Consider the following 12,937-nt stretch of genomic DNA (forward strand, 5'->3'; position numbering starts at 1 on the left):
ATGAGGCCAGGTGCGATAGCTCACAGCTGTAATCCCAGCACTTTGGAAGGCTGAGGCAGGTGGGTCACTTGAGGTAAGGAGTTCAAGACCAGCCTGGGCAACATGGTGAAGCAAAATACAAAAATTAGCCAGGTGTGGTGGCGTGTGCCTGTCATCTCAGCTACTCGGGAGAGGCTAAGGCACGAGAATCACTTGAAACCAGGAGGTGGAGGTTGCAGTGAGACGAGATGGCACCACTGCATTCCAGCCTGGGTGACAGAGTGAGACTCTGTTTCAAAAAAAACAAAAAAACAAAAAAAAAAAACAAAAAAAAGGAAACAAACAACCCTCACATGAGGAGTGTACCTGGCACCATGAGGCAGATCCATGCAGTACCAAAAGACCAGGTACCATATGTGGAAAGTTTGACTGTAAAAGAACCAGGAACTAGAACTAAAATTCAGTATCTAAGTATGAGAAGACTGGGAAAGATAATCATGGCAGAAAGACCTCAGGCTTCCTGTCAAGCAGATCTGACATCGACTTTGGGGGCAGCTGAGAGCCGAGGGGGCAAAACGCACACCTTGACAAGGCTGGGACCAGGGTGAGCCCACCGAGGTCTTTGCTCAATGCCAGGCAAGATTTAAGGAAACGCCAAAAACCTCAGTCATCAAGATAAACAATACTTTACTGCAGTATTTTAATCAGTCAAAATTATTTAGTAGCACTCGTGGGCTAAAAAAAAAAAAAAAAAAAATTGGGCACGGTGGCTCATGCTTGTAGTCCCAGCACTTTGGGAGGCCGAGGCAGGCCTCCGCAGGATCACCTGAGGTCAGGAGTTCAAGTCCAGCCTGGCCAACATGGTGAAAACCCTTCTCTACTAAAAATACAAAAATTTGCCATCATGGTGGTGAGTGCCTGTAGTCCCAGCTACTCAGGAGGCTGAGGTAGAAGAACTGCTTGAACCCGGGAGGCAGAGGTTGCAGTGAGCTGAGATCGCGCCACTGCACTCCAGCCTGGGCGACAGAGTGAGACTCCATCTCAAAAAAAAAAAAAAATTAATGTAAAAAAACCTCCATGATGAGCAAAATATTTACAGTGCTGTGCTGACCCATATCAGAGCCTGAGGAAGACAAAAAGATCAGTAATGCTGATCCTATCTTTATTTAAAATTTTAACACTTTGCTGATCATGGATACTTTAATTTTGACTTTAAAAAAACTATACTAGAATATTATTTCTCTTACTGACTGAGTTTTTTGGAGCCCCATTAAATTGTGTACCCAAGATCTCACTTACCTCACCCTGATCCTACCTCTGAGGGAACATTTCCAGATTTCATGATTGGGTTAACCATGTTTTTTTTTAAAGATGGGGTCACCCAGGTTGGAGTGCAGTGGCGTGATCTCAGCTCACTGCAGCCTTCAACTCCTGGGCTCAAGTGATCTTCCCACTTTAGCCTCCTGAGTAGCTGGGACTACAGGCATGCGCCACCATGCCCAGCTTATTTTATTTTTTGTAGAGACGAGGTCTCACTATGCTGGCCAGGCTGGTCTGAAATTCCTGGGCTCAAGCAATCCATCTGCCTCGGCTTTCCAAAGTGCTGGGATTACAGGCATGAGCCACCGTGCCCGGCCTGGGGTAATAATTTAAAACAACAAAACCTCTACTCAATAGTACATGTTTTGGCTGGGCGCAGTGGTTCACACCCGTAATCCCAGCACTTTGGGAGGCCAAGGCGGGCAAATCACCTGAGGTCAGGAGTTCGAGACCAGCCTGGCCAACATGGTGAAACCCCGTCTCTACTAAAAATACAAAAATTAGCTGGGTATGGTGGCGTGCACCTGTAATCCCAGCTACTGGAGAGGCTGAGGCAGGGAGAATTGCTTGAACCCGAGAGGTGGAAGTTGCAGTGAGCTGAGATTGCACCACTGCGCTCCAGCCCGGGTGACAGAGCGAGACTCTGTCTTAAAAAAAAAAAGATTACAATTTTATACTTCAAAAACACAGAAGAACATAGCAACTCTAAGATGAAATTTCAAACATTAAAGAATTAGATGAAGGCCAGTGTGGTGACTCACGCCTATAGTCCTAACACTTTGGGAGGCCGAGGCTGGAGGACTGCTTGAGCCTAGGAGTTTGAGACCAGCCTGGGCAACATAGGAAGACCCTCTCTGTACAAATAATAAATAAAATAATTTTTTTTAAAGAAAAGAATTTTAAAAAGAAAAAAATGAATTAAAAAAGGAAAAAAAGAGGAATTTAGAAAAAAAAAGAAATTAGTGGGGAAGCAGAATTTACTCCACAAAAGAGCCACCAGAATGGCAAAGGAGCTGGCAAATGGGACTTCAGCGAAAAAAGGGATGGAACTGTTTCTTTCCCAGGAGTCAGTTTACAAGGGGGAGGCAAGAGCTGTCCTCAAGCATATGACGTAATAATTACCAGCAATGTTCTAGGTGCACAGGACAGAACAAAATAAATATACTTGCACTTGAACCAGGGGAAGCCTGGCTAGACAAAAAGGAAAAAATGACTTGAATACTAGCCCACATTCAAGCCTGTTGCAGGCGGTGCAAAGCCACCCCTGGTAGCCTCTCCAGCTGGAACGCGGCAGGCCTGTGGCAGGGGCTGCCCCCATGGCCTTCAGCGCCCTGACAGCTGGGAGAAGGGGGAACATTTCTTTTCACATCATACAAAGATGCACACAATCAGCCCCCACTGACAAACAATGAAGCCTCTTGTCCCATCTCACCAACACTCTGAATTGTTTTCAAAATCTGCAACCCAGGAGTAGCTGCCAAATTTCTCTTTAATGCAAGATGTTAAAAATAGGGGACACTGGGGAGGGGAGGAGATTTTAATGCAAATTTTTTTCTGTGAGCCTAAAATTGCTCCACAAAAAGTCTACAGATTAAAAACAAATCCAGAACCCACCTTTAATTGACTTATCATTGAAATAATCTTCTAACCCTGGGCTCCCTTGAGTATCAAAGAGACTCTGATTTACTACAGACACGGTTAGAATCTCTTCTGTTGACATTTCCATCAATTCATCTTCACCATCCAAACTTGACAAACCAATCAAGTCATTATTGTTAAATAAACTTGCTCGAATTTTCTCAATTTTGGCTCGGGATCTTATCTGTGTGAACAGAGAACAGGGTCAGGATTTGAGTAGCTTGACCAGTCATTCAGTGTGAGTGAACTTCTCCTTCCCACCTCTTCCTGGAAACCCTCTATTCATCTGGAGAGATGTGAAAGCTGCCCGACTCCAGTGAGCTGGACCTCCTGGGAAACTTTCTCCCACAGGCCGACAACAGTGACTTTTAGCAAATGACTCAACCTGAAATCTCTGTCACTAAACCCCGGCCAGATCTGTGGCTTTACTCTGATTCCCAGGGAGGAAAAATTCATGCCTAACTCTGAGGAAGTCCCCATGAAGGAGGATGATGGATTCAAAAAGTGATTCTAGGAAAGAAACCAGCTGCTTGATCCTTCAACCCTCCTTGCAGAGCCTGCTGGGAGAGTAATGCATGTCAGTTCCCTACCTGTACTGTTATGCAAAAGCACAGAAAGGCTCTGATGCAGGATTTCTAAACAGCGAGGCCTAAGAAATACATGGGATCCTGAAGTGGAACTATGACTCACTAGCATGCAGGTCATCTGAAACTCAGAATCACCTGGGACAGAATGGCAGGAGTCTATTCTCACGCTGCTCAGTGACCATCCCTCCTGCCAATGGCAACCAAAAAGAACAAAAAGAACAAAAAGAACCAAAAAGAACAAAAAGAACCCAAGGCCATTCAAGAAGATGCGATGGGGCTGAGTCAGAATGCACTGATGGCGCCCACCCACCGCGGAAGGCCAGGCCCTGAGCCCTCTGGCTCCCCTTTACTTCGTGACATGGGACTTGGTGTCACTCAGAGATGTCACCCCAAGCAGCCTCACTGTGCTCATTCCAAGGGCTGCCCCAGGGAGTTCCCAACCGCTCCACCATTACCTACTAGGAAATAACTTTGGAAGATTTAAAGAGGCTTGGGGGATTGAAATGGGTCATGATTTAGTGGTTGCAGAGGCTTGAGAGCTGTTACCTCCACGACTGCGAAGCCTTTGATGGGGCGGGCGGCGAGGGGCTGGTTGTCCAGGGAAGTGACTGTGTACATGGAGCCCATGTCCGACACCGACGCCGTCTCTGCATTGTCCAGGGGCTCCCCCAGGCTGCCCAGGCTGCCCAGGCTGCCGGTGCTGCACAGGGAAATGTCCAGGCTCTCCTGGCTGGACACTGCGTGGGGCTCCAACAGGCCCGGAGGGATGGGCAGCTCGAGGCCGGCAGGCAGCGGATCCACAGAGAGGTCGCTGACGGTTTGGGAGATACCCTGGGAGCTGCAGATGGAGGCCTGGCTGGTGGAGGCGGAGGCGCTGATGCTCATGGCGGGGGTCAGGCTGCTGGACGTGCTGACCTCCATGCTGTCTGTGCCGGGGAAGGCCAGTGTCTTCTCGGGCTCAACTTTCCCGTCCCCGCCCTCGGCCTTGTCTTTCGGCTTCTTGGGGTCTTCTTCCTGCAGCGGGATGTAGATCTCGTCTTTGAAGACCCCGCCGTGGGCGTTGCAGGCCTTGCGGATGGCGCCTCTGACTACGCCCTCGTCCAGGTGGGTGGGGATCCCGGAGATCACCAGCAAGCGGCTGTGGGCGGTGGGGCCCACCAGGGCCTGGCAGGCATCGGCGATGGCGTCACTCGTCACGCCCAGCCCCTGTGGGTCCTTCCTGGTGAGGTGGCGGAGGATGATGAGCAGGGTGAGTGCGCGGTGGAACCACAGCATGTCCTCGGGCTTGCTGCCTCCGATGCTGAGCAGGGTGGGGTCCGAGTCCACGGTGCGGGAGGACTGGCGCTTGCCCGACGAGGAGGCCTTTTCCCGCTTCATCTTGACTTTCTTCCTCTTGGAGAGGAGGCTGGGACTCTGTGGGGTCTGTCCTGGGGAGGACGAGGAGGAGGAGGACGAGTCACTGAGATTTGGGGCAGTCGCTGAGGTCACCCCGCTGGCTGTGACACTCATGTTAGTAGGCAGGGTCACTTCGGCCACAGCCAGGCACCCTTCCATGAGTGCATGAAAATATGTAGAGAACCTGCCCTGGTCGCTAGCCGCCGCCCCCCCGGAGCCCCCGCAGGTGCCGCCTGAAACCCAGTTCTGCGTCTCCTCGTCGTACAGCTTGTGGAGCTCCGACTGCAAGGCCATCAGCATGGCCAGGCAGGGGTTCAGCTGGAGGGCGATTGAGGAGGACAGGCCAGCGGGGTGCCGCCTCTGCTCCAGGGTGTGCACCGTGCGCAGGAGCTCTGCCAGGAGATGGAAAACAAGCTCCTTCACGCAGGCTGCCATGTCCGTGGTCCACAAGAAGTTTCCTGAGGCAAATGAAAATAGTAACAGTAATTACTATGCAGCACTGGGTATGTTCCAGGCGCAGTTCTGAGCCTGGAATCAACCCTCGTAACAACCCTGTGAACAGTGACTTTGCAATTCACTCCCTTCTTACAGATGGAGAAACAGAGGTTGGGAGGTGGAGGCCTGGCTGGAGGGCACACAGCTGCCAGACAAGAGAGCTGGGATTCAGAGCTGACAGGTCGGCTCCAGAGGTGACGGCTTTGACCCTTGTGCCCAACGGCAGGGTGCCAGCAAAACACCATCATATTTTGTCTCAAAAGGTCATGCAGCATGTTGGTGATAAGTCCCTAGAATAATGTTTCCCAAAGTACTGGATGCTTACTATGGGGCACACAAGCCAATTTTACCAAACGGCACTGAAACACACACTGAAACATTGTTCCTTTTAAACTCCTCTTTTAGTCCTGATTTTTGCCAACAAGAAAGCCTTACTTTGAGGGTGGCATTATTTATTTTATTTTTCTTTTTTGAGACAGGGTCTTGCTCTGTCACCCAGGCTGGAGTGCAGTGGCACAACCATAGCTCACTGTTGCTCCTAGGCTCAAGTGATACCTCAGCCTCCTGAGTAGCTGGGATTGCAGGAGTGTGAAACCATGCCCAGCTAATTTTTGTATTATTATTTTTCTTTTGCAGAGACAGTTTTCATGGTTTTGCCATGTTGCCCAGGCTGGTCTACAACTCCTGGGCTCAAGCAATCCTCCCACCTCAGCCTCCCAAAGTGCTGGGTTTACAGGTGTGTGCCATTGTGCCTGGCCATGAGGCTGGCATATTCTTTTTTTTTTTTTAATTTAAATTATTTTTTTAATAATTTTTTTTTTGAGAGTGAGTCTCACTCTGTCACCCAGGCTGGAGTGCAGTGGCGTGAGCTCAGCTCACTGCGACCTCTGACTCCTGGGTTCAAGCAATTCTCTGCCTCAGCCTCCCGCATAGCTGGGATTACAGGCTCCTACCAGCACGCCCAGTTAATTTTTGTATTTTTAGTAGAGACGGGGTTTCACCATCTTGGCCAGGCTGGTCTTGAACTCCTGACCTCGTGATCCACCCGCTTCAGTCTCCCAAAGTACTGGGATTACAGGCATGAGCCACTGCGCCTGGCCTTCTTTAATATAAATTTTTTAAGCTGCTTTTTTTTTTTTTTTTTTCAAATTGAGACAGAGTCTGTCTCTTATCACCCAGGCTGGAGTGCAGTGGCGCGATCTCAGCTCACTGCAACCTCTGCCTCCCAGGTTCAAGCAATTCTCATGCTTCAGCATCCAGAGTAACTTGAATTACAGGCATGTGCCACCACACCCAGCTAATTTTTGTATTTTTAGCAGAGATGGGGTTTCGTCATGTTGGCCAGGCTGGTCTTGAACTTCTGGCCTCAAGTGGTCCGCGTGCCTCAGCCTCCCAAAGTGCTGGGATTACAGGTGTGAGCCACTGCACCTGGCCAAGGCTGGCATATTCTTTTTTGTTTTTTTTGAGATGGAGTTTTGCTCTTGTTGCCCAGGCTGGAGTGCAATGGCGCGATCTTGGCTCACCACAACCTCTGCCTCCCAGGTTCAAGCAATTCTCCTGCCTCAGCCTCCCGAGTAGCTGGGATTACAGGCATGCACCACCACACTTGGCTAATTTTGCATTTTTAGTAGAGACAGGGTTCCTCCATGTTGGTCAGGCTGGTCTCAAACTCCCGACCTCAGGTGATCTGCCCACCTCAGCCTCCCAAAGTGCTAGGATTATAGGTGTGAGCCACTGCGCCTGGCTGGCTGGCATATCCTTAAGAGAAAGTGGGCCAGAGTCCCAGAGCCTTTGACAGGGAACAGTATTTAGCTAGATTTTTGTGACAGCAACTATTTTCTTTGAATGTATGTATGTATGAATGGATGGATAGATGGACTGATTGACTGATTGAGACAGGGTCTCATTGTGTTGTCCTGGCTGGTCTTGAACTCCTGGGCTCAAGCCATCCTTTTGCCTCAGCCTCCCAAAGTGCTAGGATTACAGGCGTGAGACACCAGGCCCAGCCTGTATTTATTTTTATGGGTACCTTTTAATTATGCCAATGGATACTAATTTTGTATTTAGAGAAGTGATGTAAAGGTTTCCTTTCTTTTTTTTTTTTTTTTGAGATGGAGTCCCACTCTGTTGCCCAGGCTGGAGTGCCGTGGCGCCATCTCGGCTCACTGTAAGCTCCGCCTCCTGGGTTCACACCATTCTCTTGCCTCAGCCTCCCAAGTAGCTGGGACCACAGGCGCCTGCTATCACACCCGGCTAATTTTTTGTATTTTTAGTAGAGACAGGGTTTCACTGTGTTAGCCAGGATGGCCTTGATCTCCTGACCTCGTGATCCACCTGCCTGGGCCTCCCAAAGTGCTGGGATTACAGGCATGAGCCACCGTGCCCAGCTAAGGTTTCCTTAAAACTAAATTTAAGTTTTAAAAAAGGAGGAGTTGATTGCAATAAAAACTGTTAAATAAATAAATGCTGGCTGGGCTCAGTGGTTCATGCCTGTAATCCCAGTACTATGGGAGGCCAAGGCAGGTAGGTCACCTGAGGTCAGGAGACTGAGACCAGCCTGGCTAACATGGTGAAATCCCGTTTCTACTAAAAATACAAAAAAATTAGCTGGGCATGGTGGTGGGCACCTGTATTCCCAACTACTCAGGAGGCTGGGGCAGGAGAATCACTTGAACCCAGGAAGCGGAAGTTGCAGTGAGCTGAGATCACACCACTGCGCTCCAGCCTGGGTGACAGAGTGAGACTCCATTTCAAAACAATAAAATAAGTAAGTAAATAAATGCTGATAGGCACAATTTGTGGACATGGAAACAATCATATAACGGTGGCATGATAATGACTGAAGTTTGGGAAACACTATCTAGAACCACAAGATGGACCACACGTTTGTGCCAAGGTCTCCTTCATACCAGACGCATATCTTACATTCACATAGTCATGTACCCTGGATCTGAGTGGAAAGAGAGAAAGCTCATGTACGTGAGACACGATTAGGGATCATGAACATCTAAAGCCTGCGTCCCACTGAGCCAGCTGAGCCCTTACCCTGCAAAAGAGTGAACTGCAGTTTGCTACATCCAGATGGCTCTTGTACAGGATAAAAGGTTACTGGCCGGGGGAATCCCAAGGGCCTGCTGAAGCTGACTTACTAAGTCCAGCACCTACCAACGAGGGGATCAAGCTTCCTGCTCTCTCGGGACTGACACTGCTTTCGAATTCTGGTTGGAAGCAAGTTTGTGACTGTCCTGGAACATGGGCTCTCACAGAACCTCCACAGAAGACAGGTGTCCATGCTCCCCTCTCCGCTGGGGCACAAGGCGAGGCCTTCAGATGCCAGAACTATTCATGTCACCTCCGTTGTCCTTGCTCTACCATTTAGCATTCATGTAAGATGACCTTGGAGAGAATTCTTCACCAAAATTGCACATGACGGCCTATAAGCTGAAACTCATTCTCAGACAGTGTTCTCTGCTTATGTCCCCCCACCCACTCCCTGGGTGTTTTTTATTTTTTGCAGAGAAAGGGTCTGGCTATGTTGCTCCATATCCTGAACTTAAGCGATCCTCTTGCCTCAGCCTCTCAAAGTGCTGCATCACAGGTGTGAACCACTGCGCTTGGCCCTCCTAGGGTGTATGAAAGAATTTGACTTGGTTGCCAACATTTAAAAATTGAGAAATTCACATCAACATTTGGATTCCTGGATTTTCTTGAAATAAGAAATTACGGTTCCAGGCCGGGCGCAGTGGCTCATGTCTGTAATCCCAGCACTTTGGGAGGCCGAGGCGGGCGGATCATGAGGTCAGGAGATCAAGACCATCCTGGCTAACATGGTAAAACCCTGTCTCTACTAAAAATACAAAAAATTAGCCGGGTGTGGTGGCGGGTGCCTGTGGTCCTAGCTACTCTGGAGGCTGAGGCAGGAGAATGGCGTGAACCTGGGAGGCAGAGCTTGCAGTGAGCTGAGACGGCGCCACTGCACTCCAGCCTGGGCGACAGAGTGAGACTCCGTCTCAAAAAAAAAAAAAAAAAAAAAAAAAGAAAGAAATTACAGTTCTGGCAGAAGCACGGCCATGTTCTCCTGTAGCAGTGGGTGATAGGGCACGTGTCCTCTGTGCCTCCAGCTCACCAAAGTCCCCCTGCCAACTTTCCTCTTTATTTCCCTCATTTAGCTGATCTGTTTGAACCCTGAAGGCACTGAAGGCATCCGAGTGTGCAGTGTTTTCTGTTTTTTTGAGACGGAGTTTCACTCTTGTTGCCCAGGCTGGAGTGCAATGGCGCAATCTCGGCTCACTGCAACCTCCGCCTCCTGGGTTCAAGCGATCCTCCTGCCTCAGCCTCCTCAGTAGCTGGGACTACAGGCATGCACCACCATGCCCGGCCAATTTTTTGCATTTAGTAGAGACAGGGTTTCATCATGTTGGTCAGGCTGGTCTCATACTCCTGACCTCAGGTGATCCACCCGCCTTGGCCTCCCAAAGTGTTGGGATTACAGGCGTGAGCCACTGCATCTGGCCCGAGTGTGCAATGTTTTCTTCCCTGCAACATCATGGAAAAATTCAAAAATACAGAAAGCCTGAAGAAATTATACAGTAAATACCTGTGTACTTACCAGCTAGATTCCACCATAAACATGTTGCTGTATTTGCTCTACTACATATCCATCTACCCCTCTATTCATCAACAAACCCATCTTAGTTTTTGATTATTTCAAAATAAGTTGTAGACATCAGTATGCTTCATCCCTAAACACTTAAGGAGGCATATCATTAATTAAAGTTTAATATTTATTTAGAATTTGTTTATGTAAATTTGCATATGGTAAAATGCACAACTTTTACCTTTATCATTCCATGAGTTTTGCAACCTTTTTGACCCTTTGAGGGACTATGCAGTTATAACCTTTGATTTTGCAACATTGTTCATTTCCACACCACCCTTCACCCTTAAAGTTACAATAATGGCATATACTTCTGTTTTAAAGTAAAGTGGATAAAGTTAATCTTATTTTCCTGGTTAGTTTCCAATCTTCAAAATAATGAAAATACCCAGCAAATCATGGATTTGGGAATCTAGGTTGTACCTTAAGATCTATTCCCCAAGTCCACTTCAAACGAGAGCAATCTGAAGGAGGCTGCAGCTGCCTGGGCTACCCGTGGCCACTCCCTATACCACCTGGCAAGCTCCTTCCTCAGGCACCACGCCAGCTCCACCCCCACCCTAGATTCCGATCCCCAGGGAAGGCAGCCTCACCTAGCAGCTCCACCACCTGCAGGAGGACGGATGTCGGAATGGTGTCAGGCTCATCTTCGGACTTCCCTTCACTGTCCTCTGATTTCCAGGACAGCAGCTGCTCTGCGAAGGCCATAGCCAGTGGGAACTCCAGGGGCAGGGAATGTAACACCAGGACGGCTCCAGGAGGTGGAGACACTCCTGCAAGAAGCACCCAGGAAGAAAGCAGGTGATTGGCAGCACCTGACCCAAATAAGCCTCACAAAAGGTCCTGCCAGGTGTGCACGTAGAAACAGGGCTGGAGAGCCCACCCACTCATCTGCTCCAGGAGAAGGACACATAACTCCCGACACTCCGGACAGTGGGCTGCAGGGACACGAGGAGATGGAGGCCATCCCTCCAGGGAGTCTGCTTACTGGGGTGGATTCGGCAAATGGGACAAAGGGCAGAGATGAGAACAGAGGACACACACTTGTCATTCAGTTAGATACCAACCAGAATGGGGAAAGTAAGTAACACTTTAAAAGATGCCTCACTGGGATAGTCCCAGCTTGGTAAAGAAATAATCAGTTATTTGGTATGGCTGCAATCCCACTAAGACCATTATGCTTATTACAGTGGACCAGCAAGGGGTCCCCAAGACTTAAGACTAGTGGAACCCTGGGTTTTGATTATCTTATCACCTTTTGTCACTGCCGTGGCCTACGTGTGACCAAAGCTGTCTACAGTGAGAGGAAGAAGGTCCAAGGCTTGATCCCCCTCATATCCTGCACTGCCCCTGAAGCCCCTCTATAAACACCAGTCAGACAGAAGCCAGGGCATCAGAGGGCTTTGGACAAGTCAGAAGCAAACCACATTGGCTTGTATACTCTGGGGTGAATGTTTACATGGTGATAATTGTGGAATGACAGAGATCCTCTGTTTTAAATGTAAAGTTTAAAAAACAGCTAGTATAGGAAAAATACTATGAAAAACAGACTCTAATAAAAAAGACCATAAAGTTGTTTAGCAATGACCAAATCACTGAAGAAATGTCCTTTCATTTCATTCCCTAAGATGCATTGTCTCAAGGACTGGGGTGTGGAGAAGCCCAGGCCTGTTATTTTGGCTAAATGTTCACGTATGTTTTCTGTCTCTGGCAAACACGCGTCAGTCTTTTCCTGTCAAGCATGCCAAGGAGGAACAGTGGAGGCCTGTGACAAGGATTTCCTTTCTTTTCTGTGCCTACTCAGACACAGAGCCAGCGGGCCCTGGTGCATCTAGAGGACAGGCAGTGACAGCTTCAGGGCATGTGGAGGCAGAGCCCTCATCTAACTCTAAAACGATGGAGGCTTCAAAAAACGCCCAGGAGACGAGAGCAATCGAGCTTCCAGTTAGTTGAGGAGCAGACGCTCGCAGTGGCCAGTGCCCTGGGGAGCCATGTTGAGAATTTGGTTAATGAGAATTCAAGGAATGGCAACTGGGATTATCATAGCCTGAGCCAGCTGTAAGGATGCGATTGCTCTGGTTATATCATTCTAAACAGACACATCTCAGCACATACTTGTGAAAAGAAAGGAAATCTCCACTGTAGTCTGGACAGCATCTGCCAGGCCTTCTCTAGGTAGGAAAGATAAGTCTTTTAATTTACTGCCTCTAAAAGAAGCAGAAGTTTCTTCCAGAAGAAGTCCCAAGAAGTCCTATTCTTTATCAATAGGAACTGGAACATGCAAGGTACAAAATTCATTATAGCTTCAAAAAGAAGGCAAGCGGAGAATGACTCCAGCTGTTCTCGTCATGACAAGCTGCTGGAGACTCACCCAGTTTGATGTGGACCCTGTCTGTGGAGAGGACCACAGAGGGGTACTGGTCAGCGGTGGGGGGAGGTGCAAGCCCAGTGTTGGCCGGGGACGCGTCCCGCGGGTAACAGGCGGCCTCGATGAGGTTCAGCTGGCCATTTCTCTTCACTTTGTGGCCGAGGCCGTATACAAGCACCCGTGCCCATGGCGCCTTGTACAGAGAGGAGCTGAGAAGGAGGGATGGGTGGGTGTTAATACAGGGTCTAGCCACGCACATGGGGACAGGCAGCATTGCCTTCTCACCAGGGGACGTTAGATGAGAACTGGGCCCAAGTCATTTCCACCACACTCTGGAAGGTCATTCTTTATAGACTAATTCCCCAAACATAGAAATATGGAGAGAACTGTAAGTCATTTGCATTAAAGAATCAGTGATTTGAATTTTTTTCCTTGGGCAGTTTCACCAGAATTCATTTAGCTTTCTTCTCCCCATCACCATCTTCTTGAGAACAGGCA

General features: G+C 48.8%; 1 protein-coding gene across 7 annotated transcripts in view; it reads right to left on the reverse strand.

The window, feature by feature from the left end:
* Positions 1–12,937, reverse strand: part of HECTD4 (HECT domain E3 ubiquitin protein ligase 4) — a 225,839-nt gene that overhangs the window by 24,502 nt on the left and 188,400 nt on the right. For all 7 annotated transcript variants that reach the window (XM_054442179.2, XM_054442180.2, XM_063647112.1 and 4 more), the window contains exons 59-62: positions 12,443–12,648; positions 10,665–10,844; positions 4,071–5,377; positions 2,914–3,121 (exon numbers count right to left, since the gene is read on the reverse strand). In XM_054442179.2, coding sequence (XP_054298154.1) covers positions 2,914–3,121; positions 4,071–5,377; positions 10,665–10,844; positions 12,443–12,648 — 1,901 coding nt within the window. The remainder of the gene's footprint in view (positions 1–2,913; positions 3,122–4,070; positions 5,378–10,664; positions 10,845–12,442; positions 12,649–12,937) is intronic.

This window comes from Pongo pygmaeus, chromosome 10 (genome assembly GCF_028885625.2).
Source record: "Pongo pygmaeus isolate AG05252 chromosome 10, NHGRI_mPonPyg2-v2.0_pri, whole genome shotgun sequence".
Classification (NCBI taxonomy): Eukaryota; Metazoa; Chordata; class Mammalia; order Primates; family Hominidae; genus Pongo; species Pongo pygmaeus.